This window comes from Ornithodoros turicata, unplaced genomic scaffold (genome assembly GCF_037126465.1).
Source record: "Ornithodoros turicata isolate Travis unplaced genomic scaffold, ASM3712646v1 Chromosome16, whole genome shotgun sequence".
NCBI classification, from domain to species: Eukaryota; Metazoa; Arthropoda; class Arachnida; order Ixodida; family Argasidae; genus Ornithodoros; species Ornithodoros turicata.
This window is the reverse complement of record NW_026999320.1, coordinates 1,732,185-1,748,908: the sequence shown is the minus strand read 5'-3', so window position 1 is coordinate 1,748,908 and position 16,724 is coordinate 1,732,185. Positions and strand designations below refer to the sequence as shown.

Here is a 16,724-nt window from a genome sequence, read left to right as displayed (position 1 = left end):
TCCTGGTTTACTGAAATTGCGCGACACTGGCAGATTAGGTTTCTTCGTGACGTCAGATTTGTGGTTATTGAATCGCGTTCTAAATGAAGTAGCTGTCTGTCCGATATATTGGGCGTTGCATTCATTACATTGAAGAAGATAGACAACATTGGAAGAATTACAGTTAATGTCGCCATTAATGTTGACCCGATAATTAGAATTGGTACTATCTGCAGAGTTAACGGCTTGCATTGATTTACAAATTTGGCATCTACACTCTAAGAAAAAAGGGTGTCGTAGGGGTGTAAACGCAGCATGTACACCCCACCAGACCGAAGGGTGCACCAGAACACCCTTTTCGCAGCCTCTATTTGTTTGTTTTCCGTGACGGGATCAGAGGGGTGTACTGGAACACCCTTCGTGAGAAATTGACACTTCCGTTTGCACGATGCTATCGACGTAACTTCCGCTCCCACATTCTTTTCTCCGAACCTCCGAACGTCGGCGTTGCGTATGGTTGTTATCGGCGGATACGAAGGCAGCGGCGGCGGCGTTGACGTTAAGTGAGTGTCTAGTTTGTATGACTTGATGCAACACGCCCTTTCGAACGAACTGATGCGTACGTGAATGGGTCTGGTTCGCTTTTTGGCCCCGGCCTGCTCATTCGTTGACGCAGACAATATGCTGGATGTGCGGGATGCTTGTCATTCTGACGACGCATTTCGAAACGATGAACGCTAGCTGTGAAGCGCACGAAACAGCAAGACAAAAGCCTGGCACGTAGTTATATCTGCACCTTGAAGAAGCTGTGCGTCGACGTGCATCGTATGCCGTGCTCTATGGAAATACATCCAGCCCTTATTCGTTTGAGATGGGTGCTGGTCTACGGAATGCCGAAAGAGAGCTCGAAGCAGGCGGCATAAATATGGATGTATACATGGAATGGACTGCAATGTGAGTTCAGATAGTAAATATGTTGTAGCATGGTCTAGGTGGTCAAGTCTGAATGTTCTAACATGCCTCTTTTCACAGGCGACACTGCCAATGAAGAATGCGTACTAGAACATAGCCTGCTCTTAGCCAGACGTCGGACTCCGCAAACAAAACCAGACTTCATCTGCCTCAGCCAATGTCCAGTGTGGTATGTTGAAGGCTCCCTTTTCCCGTAAAGTTTTGGTGCAATAGATGTGAACTCGTGTTGGGTCTCAGGTGCAGATGGCCCAGTTATATTACCAGTTTGTGTAGCTGCCCTAAGATAAGGATTGTGGGGTTCCTGACACCACAAATATTGTCTTTATCTCAGGACCATGCACCATTTGAGACATTACAGTTAACAGCTGCTTTTGCAATTTTCAGGAATGGTGGGTAGCAACATGGAAAGACAAAGTGCAGCAAAACACAGGGAATGTTTCAACAAACAGCACTTAACATTTGAGGAAAATCGTGAGTATAGAGTTCTTTTCGTTTGTATACAATTTAGTTTTTCAACACAGGCTCCGAATAGTCACAAAGTAGCAGTCTTCCTTTGTTGTCTGATGTTTATTGCACGCCCATGCATAGTAGTTGCGAACAGATTAATATCTGAAGAAAAGCTGTTAGCCATGTTGCGCTCTCTAGTGCACTTCTCCTACTCTTTGCCTATTAGTTCCCACATTGGCATCACCTCACCGCCAGAATACAGGTCCAGCATATGATGCGATGCCTCTTGTCCAGGCAAACCGATCCTGTAAACATTACTTCTGCTCACCCTGTACACACACTTGTGTCGTCGGTAGCCCTGAACTATAAGGTCATTCAGAAGTAGGTAAATCTTCCCTGCTATAATGTAGACACCAGAAATTTGCGAGAACTCCGGAATGTCTCCCTTCCTCTGCACTATGATGTATTCGGTCCTGTAGGTGACAGCATTTAATGTAGCACATCTCACTTCCCATACTTCCTGTTCCCTTGCAATTTCCTGTACACACCGTTGCAGGGAAGAGCTTGCCACGCTCTTTGGTACAGAGGTTTTGTAGCCAGAGTCCTGGGAAGACGCATAAAGATAGTAACACTGCATGAGCTGGTGCCGGTTTGCCAGTGTCTTACAGATATTCCTAAAGTTCTTCACTCTTGAGGCTAAAGCTTTAAAGGGACTATGAAATTTCCCGAACCCCCATACTTTTTTTCGATGGAAACCGTTCTTCCTGCAGAGAAACTAATATGCCACAAATTTTTCCGAACGACATCGCTCCACTCTGCGAGGAGAGCGCGCTGGAAATGTCTCTTCCGCGTTCCTCCTCTCCCGCGCATATTTCCCCGCCGATGGTGTAACTGTACGGACCGCTCTTCGGTTCCCCGTTACGTCACCGATGTTGCACAATGGCAAGTAATGCCGCGAGCTCGCGCTGTGGCTGCCGCCACTGCCGAAACCTGCCGATCGCGCGAAAGCTGCTGTCATGGAGATTTCCACTCCCGATGAACGCATACGCGGGATCCTACGGCGCATGCTCCTGGCGGGATTCCTCGGCTCGGCAACACGTCACGATGACGTGTTGCTGAGCCGGCCGTGGTCGCGTCAAGTTACCCGTTGTGTCTCCGCTCGGCAGCTCGTCACGGCGCGGCGCCAGCTGTCCTCCCTTCGCCGCTCCGTTTAAATTCGCTCCCGAGAAATCCGCTCGCGCGACGAAAGTAAAATTTCGGTTCTAGTCTCAGAAAAATGTCTTCTTTCGAACGAAACGAAGGAAAAAATCGTTTCATAGTCCCTTTAAAATATTGGTGTTTAGCCTCAAAGCGCATGCACCAGTAATATCTGAGGGGACCCAATGCCAGCATCATCCGTGGGTAATGGATGAGAAAGTGTATCTTTGGGATGATCCTGGCTGAAGGATACTGGGTGGTGAAGCACTTCAGGAAATCTTGAATTCTCACTTCGAGGTATGGGACACAGTCGACAGGCATTTCCTCCGCAAGCAGCATATCTACTATGCCACGGAAAGTTAGGTACACGTCCCAGTGCTCGTTGCCTTCTGGTATGCCTGAGCTGAATATGAGTGGCAAGAGGCGGAAGAGGCACCACCTCTGAGAGGCAGTGCCCTTTAGACAACGGTGGTCTGGTAGGAAGGTGCTAGTGAGTTCATCGGGTCTGTTGTGGTTATCGTGAAAACCGTAGGAAAAGGAAGAAACTTTGGAGAGGTCGCAGACTGAGAAGATACTGTCGTCAACAAGGCCTTTTAAGACGTGATGCATGACATAAGCAAAAGAGCCTTCGAATAAATCATGCATTACGTCAGGCGGAAGCTGTAGTGTTACGTCGAAGTACCCTAAGTCAAGAAGCGGTGACCTACTGTACACACCATACAATTTCTTGTTGTCAGGGTTCGTAGCTATTGCAGTCAGATGCTTCATGTGGACAGCATTTGTTCGTACCACGCACAGGTCCTCTCTGGTGAGCCTGTTGAGGTCGGCTGCTTGGGCTAGGCAAAAGCGACAGACTCTTCCACCCGCAAATGATGAAGAAAAGCCCCCAAGCTTGTTCATGGAGAGGTTGTCCCCACAAAATGCCTGCACAAAGACACGTGCTGTGCAGAGTTCATCATTTTGTCTGTACTGCACACCGTCATGATAGAGGATGTTAAGCTCATCGAGCATTGGCTTCAATACTTCGTGGAGGCCGTGCTCCTGAATGTCCTTGTATTTGGCAATGATCACCACGTACATGTTCTGTAGCTGCGACCTGAACCTTGGGTGCAAGTTGAGCAGGCAAAAGTAGACGACTAGAAGCTTGTGTACACCACGTCTAGGGCCAATTGGGTTTGCAATTTCTAGCTCATCTGTGTACAGCAAGATGTAGAGTGTCCATACAGATGATGCATGAGCCAGAGTACCCTGGTGCTTCCTGTACACAGTGCCATCCCGAAAATCCTTGAGAGTAGTGATGTCCGATGAAACAGTTGTTGTCGTCTTAGAAATATTTCGATAGATGTCTGTTTTTTGAAGCAAATGGGTCAGGACACCTCCAATAGGTACATACTGAAATGATGAAACATTTCCAAGCTTGCATTCTTGAGGTGCTACAAATGGAAAGTGTTTCTTGGCAAAATTCTCCCTTTGGTGGTTAGTTTTCACCTGTGCGAAAATGTCCTCAACAAAGTCACAATTGAGGATCATATCCAGTGTTTCACTTCCGGCAACACTTCCAGTCGCAAGTTGACACTTCACGTGCTTGCAAAAGTTCTGAAGGATCATTAAAAGCAGTGAATGGAAGCTGTCGAATATTTTCTCTGATGTTGACCGGGCAACTTTGTGCATATCAGAAAGTTGAAAAAAAAATGACACACCATCTTCTTTGCATCGAGGATGAACTCTTCCAACTCTGTAAACTCTGCAGGTTCTTCTCTGTCTGACCCCTGGCTCGTATCAAAAGTACTGTGTTGCTGGTTAGGAGCTGCACTGATTGAACTCTCATTCTCAGTGACATCTGATGAGATCTCCATCTGCTCCTCGCTTGTATCACCGTGTGGACGATGAGATTCGGTGGCATCACCTGTGCCCCGAGATTCATGTATTTTTTCACGGTGGCAGCTGTACAAATGTTTCCTGTAGGACTGAAACTTTGTGTACACCTTTGGGCACTTCTGACCGCCACCTATGTCGACTCCACATGCAATGCTGAACTCTGGCTCGCCACTATGGACGCCAATGTGTATCGCTAAGCGTGAGCGACTTGGAGAAAAAAAACTGCACCTCTGACAACGATACATAGCTCCTTGAAAGTTATACATTGACAATCAGAGCTGTCCGTAAATAGTTCACGCATTCACTCGCATCTTCGAGCACCCAGCGGTCCAAGCAGAACAACCAGAAGGACTGGAAATAGATGCAGTGCCAACTGTGCGAATATTGTGGAAGCGCGCTTCTGCAAACGGGTCTCCTTTGCCGTCAGAGCGCCGCGGGTTTCATTTCCCAGTTGTACGCGTCTCCACTAGTCACCGAGTGGAGCGCTGCGGTGTTGGCGGTCACGGCTCTGGGCGGGCGGTTTCAGATTATCGTGCGTCCCAAGTTAATTTGAAGACTGGAGACGAACGCAAATTGATTGTGTGCATTATCTGTGTCTGCACAATGGAAGTCGTCTGCCTGGTGACGCATGGAGCATCGAAAAAGAAGGTGACAGTCCGTGGAGATCGTAAGATTGAGGATGTCCTGCAAGCACTCCGGGAGTCACCATTTCGAGACTTCGTGAATGAAAACCTAATTGTTCAGGTATTTTACTTGCCTTATGTCGCAGGGTGTGTTGTCCCACGCTCTAAAAATGACGACTAATTAGTTGTTCTAGCATGTGTAATGTATATTTTGGTGTCGGATGGCCACCTTGTGTCGGGAATGGCGTATGTTCTTCGTTTGGGCGGTCACTACAGACGCGCGTACTGAAAATGACGTACTGACGTGCTGCTGCGACTCAGACATGCTGCAAGAGTTTCCCGTTGTTTTACAGCAAGGGATTTTTTTGTGATGAAAGTAGGATGTCTGATGTTTTTGTGTATTTAGATCAAGCTAAGCGTGAAATGGGCTTTGTGGTCCCTCATCAATCCCTGTCGATGATCTTAACGGCGTTCTTACTGGCTATGAGTTAAGTGCATCATCCAAAACGTCGTGACTAACGTTACAACAACGGTAACGTGAACAGCTAGTTGCAGTTACAACAACGGCGGTCGTCTACCAACCGCGTTACAACAACATCGACATTTCCATCCTTTCTGGTCGTTAGTAACTTTAAAATACCGTAAAACGATGCCGCAACAAAGCGAGACAACCTAACTTGGCCCTCACATAGATGAAATATGTTTGCACACCAACTTAACTAACCCGCACGTGAGTGAAACATGTCAAAAGTGTGAATCTCTCAACTATATCTAACCTATATGTTGTTCCAGCCTCAGAACATAGGTCTTTCATGTTCAACCTAACTTAATCTAACCTAACATAGCCGAACATAACATATCATTGTTGACCTAACCTAACGTAAAGGCAAAAGGGCAAAGGTGCAGGCCAGCTGGTACATGGTGAAAAACCAGAACCCGAGGACGGGGCAGAGGAGGGGCGACACGAATCTAACGTAACCTAACCCAATGAAAACACCGGGGACAATTTTCTCATCACACCCAAAGAAATCCTAAGTCACACACAGCCAATGTACTACCTATCTAATCACGACCTACCTGAGTGATTGTAAGAAGAAAAGAGAAAGAAGGCCACTGCAGGGATTTGAACTTCATACCTACCAGAACTGGCGTGCTATGTATTCGATTAGACCACCACGACATGCTGAAACGGGCACTAAGTTGTGTCATAAGGCTCGCGTTGTTTTAACTTTAACAGCGAGTAAGAGTTACTGTTGTTGCGACTCTAGCCACTACGTATCCCGTCAAGGGGGGCTGGGGGGGGGGGGCTACAGTAAGGCGAAAAGAATTTAGTGGGGTTTTGGCAAAGCCTGAGGAGGGGGCTGTTGGGGGAGCTCTGGATGAATCACTGTATTAGATAACTGGTCCGCGATATCGTCAGTCACAAGTGCCTATAGATTTGCATGCAAGACGTTCTTTCATACTGGTTACACAGTGTAAAGAACTGGTCTCTTGTATTGCTCACTGTATGGTTTTTAAAAAAATTATGAATCTCTAACTTTGAACACCCTGTAGATAAGGCCTGTTTACTTCACTGAATTTGACATTAGGGATTATATTCGATAGAATATCCTCCTTTAATGGTTGGAGCCAATCTGCTGGCGAGCTTTCTTCATTAGAATTTTGTACATTCCATGAGGTACTCAGGAGGGCACAGTGTGAGGAGCACGAAACTACTACCTCATGAGTTCTGGCCAAACTGATTTTATTCTTTGTCGGCAGCTAGCCACGAAAACAATTCAAAAAGCGTGCCTCGAGGAGGCACCAAACTTCCTCGTCGTCTCTGTGGCTTGGCTGCCACAAGTGTACCCTTTCCATTCTGCCACCCCTGCCTACAAATACGTCGACGGTGCAGTGTGTCCTTTGGTAGGCATAGTGAAATCAAAATGGCAACCTATTCCCTCTTTTTCTTTTTCCGTTTCACTGTTTTTGAAGCACAAATACACGTTCACAGAGCAGCCATTGTCTCTCGCACACACTTTTCACAAAAGGTCCTGACGACCACAATGTCTCAGACGTGGCCTGATCTTGGTGTATTTGTGCTTCGAAAACAGTGAAAAAGAAACAAAACAAGTTGCCATTTCAATTCCACTATGCCTTCTGAACAAGACATTGCACTATCGATGCGCTTGGAGCCAGCAGACGAGCTGCGTTTATTGGATCACGATCTATCTCGTCTGGTGGCATCCCTGCCACCATGCCACGGGTGTGAAGTGAAGGCCGACACCGGCACAGCCCCTTGGTTCGGTAATCTGCTCTACCAGGGGTTGGAGATCTTAGACGAGTGTGTCACAAGCAGTACATGTCGTATCCACCATAAGCATACCCCAGCTGTCTGAAGTAATGCAATATTAAACATCTTTCCTTGAATTGCAGCTGTATGACAAAGACTTCAGCGAGTATATTGACATGACTGGGGACGATGTGGTGGAGCATCAGTCATTGCTGAACCTAACAGAACAGCAGAACACTGCAAATTTGGGGCAGTGTCAGGATCTTGCACTCCGGTAAGGTTTATGCGAGGTCTTACACAATATTCCAAGTAGAATATTAAGGACATTGGCCAGCGAAATTAAATAAGAAAATGCCTTACTGAATAAGGGGACATAGTACGAGGAAACAAGCAACTAGGTATCACAAGTTTTCTGAACGACTTCATTGGTTGCTCCCTCTCAGCACTGCGCTCGAAGTGCTTTCTCTCTCGCCTTCTTTATTTGCATGCGATTTGTGTTGGCCCGTACCAGAGCGTGTGCGCATTTATTTTAACTTTTATCAAACGATATGGAGGTTTCTGAGGCCGGCCTACAATTCTGCTATCTCGGATTTTCCGAAAAACTGTGTTAATTAACCAGAGAGATGAGCACTCTGTCCCGTAATTTCTACCACCACGTAAATATCATATGCAAAAACAGAATTAATATTCCTATTATAGTTAAGAAATTAAAAATGTCTCAAATAAAAAAAACAACACCCTGTAGTCGCTGAGAAGGCGTGTTAGCTTAGCTCAATTGGTACAGCCCTGGACCGGCAATCCAGAAGATGTGGGTTCGAGTCCTACAGCTGGCTAACCTTTTCAGTGACTTTCATCTTTCATCGTTAATTTCTTAGGCAAATTGAGGCCTTGTATGTATTTGTCCCTTCTATGTTGTTCCAGCCTCAGAACATCAGTTCTTTCATGTTCAACACCCTGTATTTACCTTTGTGCTTGACAATTACAGAAGCATTGAGAATGTACCTGTAAGCAGCACCAAGACACAGCCTTTCACTGCTCCAACAGAGCAGGAGGGTCGTCTACTAGCCCAGTATTACCTACCAGAGACACCTCTCGATGTCGCAACCACAATCAAGAACATGAGGAGGGGTGACATCCCCGAAGCCTTCAGGAGAAGGGTTGTCGATTGGGTGTATTATGACCTGTGCACATACTCAATGTGAGATCATTCTGCAAATATATAAACAAAATCTTCGGTCTGACACATGCACGAGCAGTGTATAGGGCCCTTGTTTTCCGTGATTCTGAGATTCCAAGAATATTTGCAAGATTACGAATTTGTGGCATAATTGCACAATTTTTTTGAAGTTTCATGAGAGGTGCACCAACTCGCGCTTCATAATATGCGGCTGGACTTTGGTATGCTGAAAATAATCCGGTAAACCAGGCATGCACTGCAGAGGGGACACAAATATATTTCGTATGAAGCTACTTCTTTGTAATAGGGAATAACTGCAATTTACGGTCATCCTGCCTAATAGAAAGTGCACCTTCTAGTCATGTCTATGTTTTCTCTGTTCAGACCAAATGATATGCACCAGCAGGGAAATATTACTGCCAAACCATAAGGAATGTTTGAACAAGCAACCATTTTTGTTTATTCCGTGGAATCTAAGATTTACCGCAGCAGAAACTGGCTACATATTGCATGAGCTATGCCAGTGCAAGTGTGTATTGTATGCTGTAGCCCAGAGTAGCAGGCTACACAATTTACATGTTCGGTGAGAAGAGCAAAAATGACATTTTTGTTGTGTCGCAGAAATAGTGTAGAACACAGTAGGAGGGCGCAAGCTGACTGGTGTAAACTGGAAAGGGAAGGCATGACCCTGAGTATGGCAAAACAAAGGGCAAACATCCACTTTTTGCACAAATATGCAGTAACGTGCAATATATGCGTTTATATGAAACACAAAATTATCGCAATCCACCTAAACAAATGCCAAAAGTATTTTCTCACTGCCCAGATGCAGCACCATATCGAGAAAAGAAAAAAAAAACGCATTTGGATGAAAATTGCGCTCTAGTGATCAGAATTCAACAATCCTGGCTACTTTTGAGCCTGACATAGGAAGGATGAGGTGCAGGAGGACGAGAGACGAAGAAGAACAAGGACGGGAGCACACACCCAGCACCTAAATGGCGCTCGCTCTGTGCTCCTGTCCTTGTTTGTCCTGCCCTTGCCTTTGTCTCTCGTCGTCCTGCGCCTCGTCCTTCCTATGTCATTGTACCTACAAGCCCAGCATAGTGCATTAATTAATTTTGAACCTGATACATGTCTGAATGTACATGGAGGAAAATTTCAGAACTCAGTTTTATTTGCAAGGACTACTCATGTTTTCAAAATAGTAACAGTAAATTTTGAGACAAATGTGCTAGTATTAATGTTGGAAGTTCTGGACGGTAAAGGACATATTCTATTTTGTTGGCACAGTAAAAATAATTGCTTTTGCTTGCCTCACACTGTGTGATGATCGTGGGGTGGTCATCATTCCTGGATATATTCCACAGGTACCCCGGAAAGCTGTATAGAGAAGCTGCTCAACAGCTTGTCAGGCGGTACCCCGTGCTCAGGGACGTCTCGCTAGAAGGGCATGTAAGTACCCTCGGAGGTGAGGGGGGGTGAGGAAAAAAAACTGTCAGCGGCTGGCTAGGGGAAGAACTATCTCTTATGTGCAACAACAAAGCATGTCTGCCCCTAGACATTTTTTGTGATTCCATTTTAATGCACGATGCAGTCTAACATGAAGTACAGTTCTACTGCAGCACAGACTGCAAGGGTGCTGTGCACTCAAACATTGGTACCTTTCAGGGCTCATGGTATGGCATTACAAAACAAAGGCAAGAACGGTAGGCGAAGATTGGGAAACGGCATGCCAGAGGTAAATGCTGCCATGGAAAAAAGAAGGTCACACAAAGAAAAGGGGGCTGAGGCACATCCAAGGGAACCACAACACATTCCACGGGAGGTATGTGTAATGTCTGCACTACTGCCATGCCACTCACAGGCAGCATTTAGCTTTTGTACCCTTGACGGGGGAAAATAGGTAAGGCATGGTTGCTGACTACAACGTAGTTTCAAAAGCTCCCTGTTCAAATTAGATAAAGGGTGTAATCTCAGTAATATGGGCAGTGTGGGACTCATGTTCATGCTTTCCTTTTTGTGCAATCTTCATTACAGTGTACCCACGCTTCTGTCTTTGGAGAAGGAGAGGACGAAGCATCCATCAATGGCCACATGGCTTTCATGGCTAAAGAGATGAGGAAGGGTGTCTTTGACAAGGAAAAAGTGAAGAATGCAATGGACAGGACGTTTCAGGCACGGAGAAACTGGATAAAGACCGAGCGTCCACTAGTGCAGGACGTACTGAACAAGTACCCTGCATTAAGACATGAAGAAGAAGTAGGTTGCACAACGTGGCGAACTGTCATATCATCCTTGCCGAGACAAGATTTGAAAAGCAATTGTGATTACTTCCAGGTTAGGAATGAATTCCAGCGCCTCACTGGCGTAGAAGCAGACACTTCGCTGCTCTCCTTCATAAACAACTGTGGCGAAAAGGTACTGCAGCTAGCTTCACAGAAGAGAGCTCTCCAGGCTGAACTGAAAGCATTTTGGAAGGAACTAGAACAGCTGCCAACGTCAGAACAAAAGTGTGAGTTCATAAACTCATCAGCTTGAAGTCGTACGATAATGGGTTAGGAAGCTTGTCCGATGAAAGGTAACAATTCCCACCTCCTTTACAGACTACTTTGCCATCGGAGTAATAAAGCCCCTGCCAGGTCTGCTCAGAGAGAATTGGCAGAGACTCGTAGTCAAGCTGGTACGTAAATTTTACATTTCTGAACGTTGTTCCTTTCAGACAATGGCCTCAGCAACCTTCTATGAAAACTCTATGTAGACCACCTCGACGCAAAGATTGCGCTCAGATTGCGCACAAATGATTTTTTTAGGAAGTCGTTTGCTGTGGGTGATTGGCTGTATGCTCCTGTTAAATGTATATCGATCTTAAATCTTGAAATAAGCACACGGAAGCTTGAGAACTGCTACACTTTCTCAGTGCACCCTCGCTGAATGCAGCAGATGAACGGGATATGCCAACAATGATTTCCTGTAATAATGTTTTTTGCTTAGTTTCCATACTTATCAGATGGAGCAGTGTCCAAGTGCATTGTCCCTAGATAGATTATACCCATGCAAGTTGAGTGCAACCTGGTTCTGTTCATCCTACAGGAACCCGGCATCCAGCACACTTATCCGACCATCACCTACACAGGCGATGACCTGCTTACAACTGGGAGCATCAGTGCTGTTGCAGAAGGACTCTCAGTCAACGCCTTGGATGCCACCTCAGCTGTATCGCTGTTGCTGTGTTTGTATTGGACCTTTAATATTGAGTATTCGCCAGTCATTAAGAACACTCTCTCTGTACTAGAATGAATGCTGGGGGTGAAGTACACCCGCCTAACAGCCCTCCCACTGCGGGTTGTAACAGCGCTAACAGCTTGATGTGGACTCTATTCCTCTCTTCAGCTTTAACCACATAGACAGTGTGTTCAAAGTTGCGGTCTCAGGTTACGTGGATGATTTTCTACTCCAGTCACGCGCTTAAAGACAATCAGTTAACTAACTTTTAGCTATTACTGCTAACAAGTGTGTTCAGTTAGTAAACTTTGAGGTGGCCATATTTCTAGGTCATTCCATTTCATACAATCTTTGTAGCGTGTCCATGTTCCGAGACATTTAACTTCTTATTTCGGCAATTTGTGTAAATACGGATGTCTGAATGGAAAGATTGGCAGAAAGCTCAAACCTCCTTGGAATGTGAGATTCTATTCACCTCCATGTAACTCAGTTGCTGCATGGAGTTTTGTGGCACTTCTTGTGGCAGGTATAGCATAAAAAGGGTCTTTGGTCTTAACAATTTGCGAATTCTGTGCAGGACACATTCATGGAATATTTTGGTAACTTCTTTCGTTGGTACGTATTTAGTTGCGACAAACAGCTATCCCAGGCTTGGCCCTCCCCGAGCAAAAAAAAAAAATCCTGAATCCAACGATGAAAGACGGACGTAACTGAAAAGGTTAGCCAGCAGTAGGACTGGAACCCACATCTTTTGGATTACAGGTCCAGAGCTCTACCAATTGAGCTAAGCTAACACACCTCTCCAGCGACTTCCAAGGGGGTGTCATCTGAAGGGACAAATCAACCACACACTCTCACTCATCCCCCTTTCACTCTTACAGTTTTTCTCACTCATACACACAATCATGCAATATGCATCGATACCGTCGTATGATTGTTTGTATGAGTGAGAAAAATGTAAGAGTGAAAGGGGGATGACTGAGGGAGAGTGGTTGATTTGTCACTTCAGATGACGCCCCCTTGGAAGTCGCTGGAGAGGTGTGTTAGGTTAGCTCAATTGGTGGAGCTCTGGACCTGTAATCCAAAAGATGTGGGTTTGAGTCCTACAGCTGGCTAACCTATTCAGTGACTTCCATCTTTCATCGTTAATTTCTTAATCAGTTTGAGGCTTCGTATGTATTTGTCCTTCGATGTCGTTCCAGCCTCAGAACATCACTTCTCTCATACCCTGAATCCGTCTTTAGTCTTGGTGACATTTACGACTTTTACAGTAATTACGTGGGTTATGTATTGCCTAAAATTTGAAGGAAAGATGTCTAAATGCGGGTGCACTATGAGAAAGCAACAAAAGGGACTATTCTGGAAATACAGCCACCTTCATGTGCAGTGTGCCTTAGCCTGCTAGTAATAATAACTAAAAAGTTAATGAATTGATTTTAGTTAAATATAACGTTTATGACCAACCATCATCTCACTTTCTTTCTGCCTTGTCGCACAACTTCAGTGCACAATGGCTTCCTTTTGCTCACTCAGTCTCTCTCTTACAATATATTGAACGCTTAAAGGGGTTGCCCAGGACATTTAATCAATAGACAGATGTGTTCAAGTTCACCATACATGCCTCGTGCTCCCTTCCCAAATTTGCGCAAAACAAAAATGTTTGCTCTAGCCAGTGTAGTTTGGAAGATGAGAGCGTGTGAACAAGTGCTGATGTCTGCTTATGCCGACTTTTCACATTTGTCTTAAGAGGTCAAGTAACGCTCACAACCCCTTTATCTGCGCACACACTGTGTTGTTGGCTTTCAACTGGTTTGAAGGAAACTAAAGGAGGTCGTTGACAAGCAAGGAGACAGTGGATTCCCAGAAAGTAGCAGTACCCACTTTACTAGCTATAGTCCCGTCAGCGCAGTATCCATTAACACTTTCGAAAAGACTGGCTCACTGCCCAAACAAAATGTGTCATGTTTGTCGAGCCAGTGGCCCTGTAGCAACAATGTGGAGAAAGTTTGTGTGAGATGCCTGCTGCGCATCCGCACTTCGTCTAGAACGTAATGAAAACATTACCATCCCATTACCAGCAGTATGCTGAAATCAGTGCTTGTACTTTTCTTTAATGCTGTTTATTCTTTACCAGTGCCATGAAGCATGTGGAGGCCTTAGGTGGTGGTCTCTTTTTAACCTAAGCATATGCTAATGATTTATTGAACTTCCTACAGCAATTTTTTGACTGACATGCGTAACAAAGTATAATGATGAAAGATGTCTCATGTTCAACAAAGTGTAAGTGTTTGCATCACGTTTGATTAGAATAAACAGCTTTTAATGCCTCAGGCTAAGTCTCCTAGGTCCCTTGCTCCACATTATTACACTTGCACACATTTCAAATTCAGTTGCCCAGTTACCAGTACACTTGTGTGGAGGAACACTTGCTTTCATTATTATCAGTTTGAATTTTGAATATGTATGTTTTAGATACAACTTTCAAGTTAGCAACGCACTTGCCTGCAGGAGCTCTTGTTTTTCATTATTATCATCAGTGCCATACTTGTAAGCGCTCGTATAATAAACTTCATGAAATTACCTTTTGACTGTTTTTCAGAACACAACGCATGTTACACAACGCTTCGGAGGGTCCCTGAGGGAGGGGGATTCCGTGGCAAATTTCAGATCTTGTCGCACCTAACTGTTGCATATGAGTACACTATTTTATCCAATCATAGGGCGCGTAGGTACACTCCACAAAGGGCGTACTCATACACCATCAGACAGGGAGCACTGGTATGCTCTCAAGTGTGTACGAGTACGCCCATTCGTATTCCCATGCAAGGGCGTACCAGTACACCATCCTGAGTCTACAGACACTCCCTGTCGTGGAATCTACTGGTACGCTCTTCTGGATGTACTGGCACACCCTTGTGAGACTATGAACACCACCTGCAATGGGGTGTACTGGTACTCCCTTCTGGGCGAACAGACACTCCCTGCAATGGGGTGTGCCAGTACGCCCTTCTTGGTGTACTGGCACACCCTTTTGAGGTATGAACACCACCTGCAATGGGGCGTACTGGTACCTCCTTCTGGGTGTACAGACACTCCCCGTGATGGGGTGCACCAGTGCACCCCTCATTAGGGGCGTTCCACTACACCTTTAGGGGAGTCATATATGCGACGGGCAAGTACACCCCAAAAGGCGTCGTGGCGACACCTTTTTTTCTTAGAGTGTAGTTGCATTACAAGGGTGGCAACCAATGTTATTTTCTGGAAGTTTGTTAATTTTGGCATTTACTAGTCTGTCTTGGATGTTCCGCGCCCGGCGATAACTTACGCGCGGTGGCTGTGAGAATTTTTGTGAGAAGGAAATATTCTCACAGCCACCGCGCGTAAGTTATCGCCGGGCGCGGAACATCCAAGACAGACTAGTAAATGCCAAAATTAACAAACTTCCAGAAAATAACATTGGTTGCCACCCTTGTAATGCAACTAGATGCCAAATTTGTAAATCAATGCAAGCCGCTAACTCTGCAGATAGTACCAATTCTAATTATCGGGTCAACATTAATGGCGACTTTAACTGTAATTCTTCCAATGTTGTCTATCTTCTTCAATGTAATGAATGCAACGCCCAATATATCGGACAGACAGCTACTTCATTTAGAACGCGATTCAATAACCACAAATCTGACGTCGCGAAGAAACCTAATCTGCCAGTGTCGCGCCATTTCAGTAAACCAGGACACTCAATCAACAATATATCTATTTTCATCCTGCAGTCAGGCTTTCTTTCCCAGCGGCTCAGGGAACAGCGCGAGTCTTATCTCATTCATAAATTCCAGTGTCAGATAAACGAAGATCCAGGAATCCTTTCTACTATTCGCAACCTGCATTCCTAATCCAGCACAATACATACACTTTTTTGTCTCTTTTTCAGGCTCACGGGTATTTCCTCAAGGTCCTGCTGCACAGACCCGGTCATTCCCCTTTCACTTAGTCACCAACCTATGTTAGTCATGACAAAAGCGCATGCGCTGCTCTCTTTCCCTTGTACATCACCCTCTCCCATATATAAAGCTTGTTCTTGTCACCAAAGCCCAGTCCCGTCGAAGGCAGCGCTGACTGCCGAAACGTCGACCCCTATCCCTATATGTGTTAATAAACTCCCCTTTGTGTTTTCCTGTAAGCTCTTTGTCGTCTTCTGATTTTTCCTGCTTATATATATATATATATATATATATATATATATATATATATATACAGGACGATGGAGAGAAAGGGGTTCGGGCGACCGCGAAATTAAATAGGTACTAACAAAATATGAGGCAGACAACGAAGATGTAGGAAGTAGAAAAAGGGGGAGTTATTTATTTACTAGTGGAAAGTTAAGGGGGAGGTCAACGTTGCGGCGGAAGCTCCGCCTTCGTCAGGACTGAAGAATGACAAATGACACTTGGAGTTTTATGCAGTGCTACAATGACGTCACAATCGGGGGGTCCCGCCACCTGGCGGCCGTCAGCAGGTCAAATACAAGGAAGTGGTTGAGTCATGTCCGGTGAAGAGGTCATCGTCCGGGAGGTGGGATGGAATCCAAGGGCTGTGGACTGTTGTTCTGCAAAGAAAAGGGGAACAAGCAGCAGTACACTATCTAAGCAGATAAGTTTCTTATTGTTGACAGTACACCAGGGTCCTCGTTTATGATAGATTGGAATTTGTAGATAAGGTAAGATTCGCGCTGTTCTCGGCACCGGTCGGAACTGAAGTTTGTTTGAAGAAGGAAAATTGAAACATCGTTAATTGAATGCCCTGGCTGGCTAAGATGGCGTGAAACTGGAAGATTCGTTTTTTTCGTCACGTCCTATCGGTGATTGTTCAATCTGATTCTGAATGTGGTTTTTGTCTGGCCCACGTACTGTGCTTGGCATGCGTTACATTGAAGGAGATAGATAAAGTTGGACGAATT

General features: G+C 45.3%; 1 protein-coding gene and 1 long non-coding RNA gene across 2 annotated transcripts; both read left to right on the top strand.

Annotated features, from left to right (window-relative positions):
• Positions 1 to 493: 493 nt before the first annotated feature.
• LOC135372687 (uncharacterized) lies at positions 494 to 8,518 on the top strand. Its single transcript, XR_010416064.1, has 5 exons — positions 494 to 933; positions 1,012 to 1,120; positions 1,336 to 1,422; positions 7,512 to 7,642; positions 8,354 to 8,518. It is a non-coding gene; the product is annotated as an uncharacterized LOC135372687 (long non-coding RNA).
• A 1,356-nt stretch (positions 8,519 to 9,874) lies between these two features.
• On the top strand, positions 9,875 to 12,456 carry LOC135372663 (uncharacterized). Its single transcript, XM_064606161.1, has 6 exons — positions 9,875 to 10,000; positions 10,143 to 10,373; positions 10,586 to 10,807; positions 10,886 to 11,060; positions 11,152 to 11,228; positions 11,639 to 12,456. The coding sequence occupies exons 1-6, from the start codon at positions 9,875 to 9,877 to the stop codon at positions 11,843 to 11,845; spliced, it is 1,038 nt and encodes a 345-aa protein (XP_064462231.1). The 3' UTR covers positions 11,846 to 12,456.
• Positions 12,457 to 16,724: the final 4,268 nt, after the last annotated feature.

Coding starts and splice junctions, on each gene's coding strand:
- LOC135372663 (XM_064606161.1), top strand. CDS start 9,875: ATGATCGTGGGGTGGTCATCATTCCTGGATATATTCCACAGGTACCCC. Junction 10,001..10,142: donor ACGTCTCGCTAGAAGGGCAT/GTAAGTACCCTC, acceptor TGCACGATGCAG/TCTAACATGAAGTACAGTTC. Junction 11,229..11,638: donor AGAGACTCGTAGTCAAGCTG/GTACGTAAATTT, acceptor TTCATCCTACAG/GAACCCGGCATCCAGCACAC.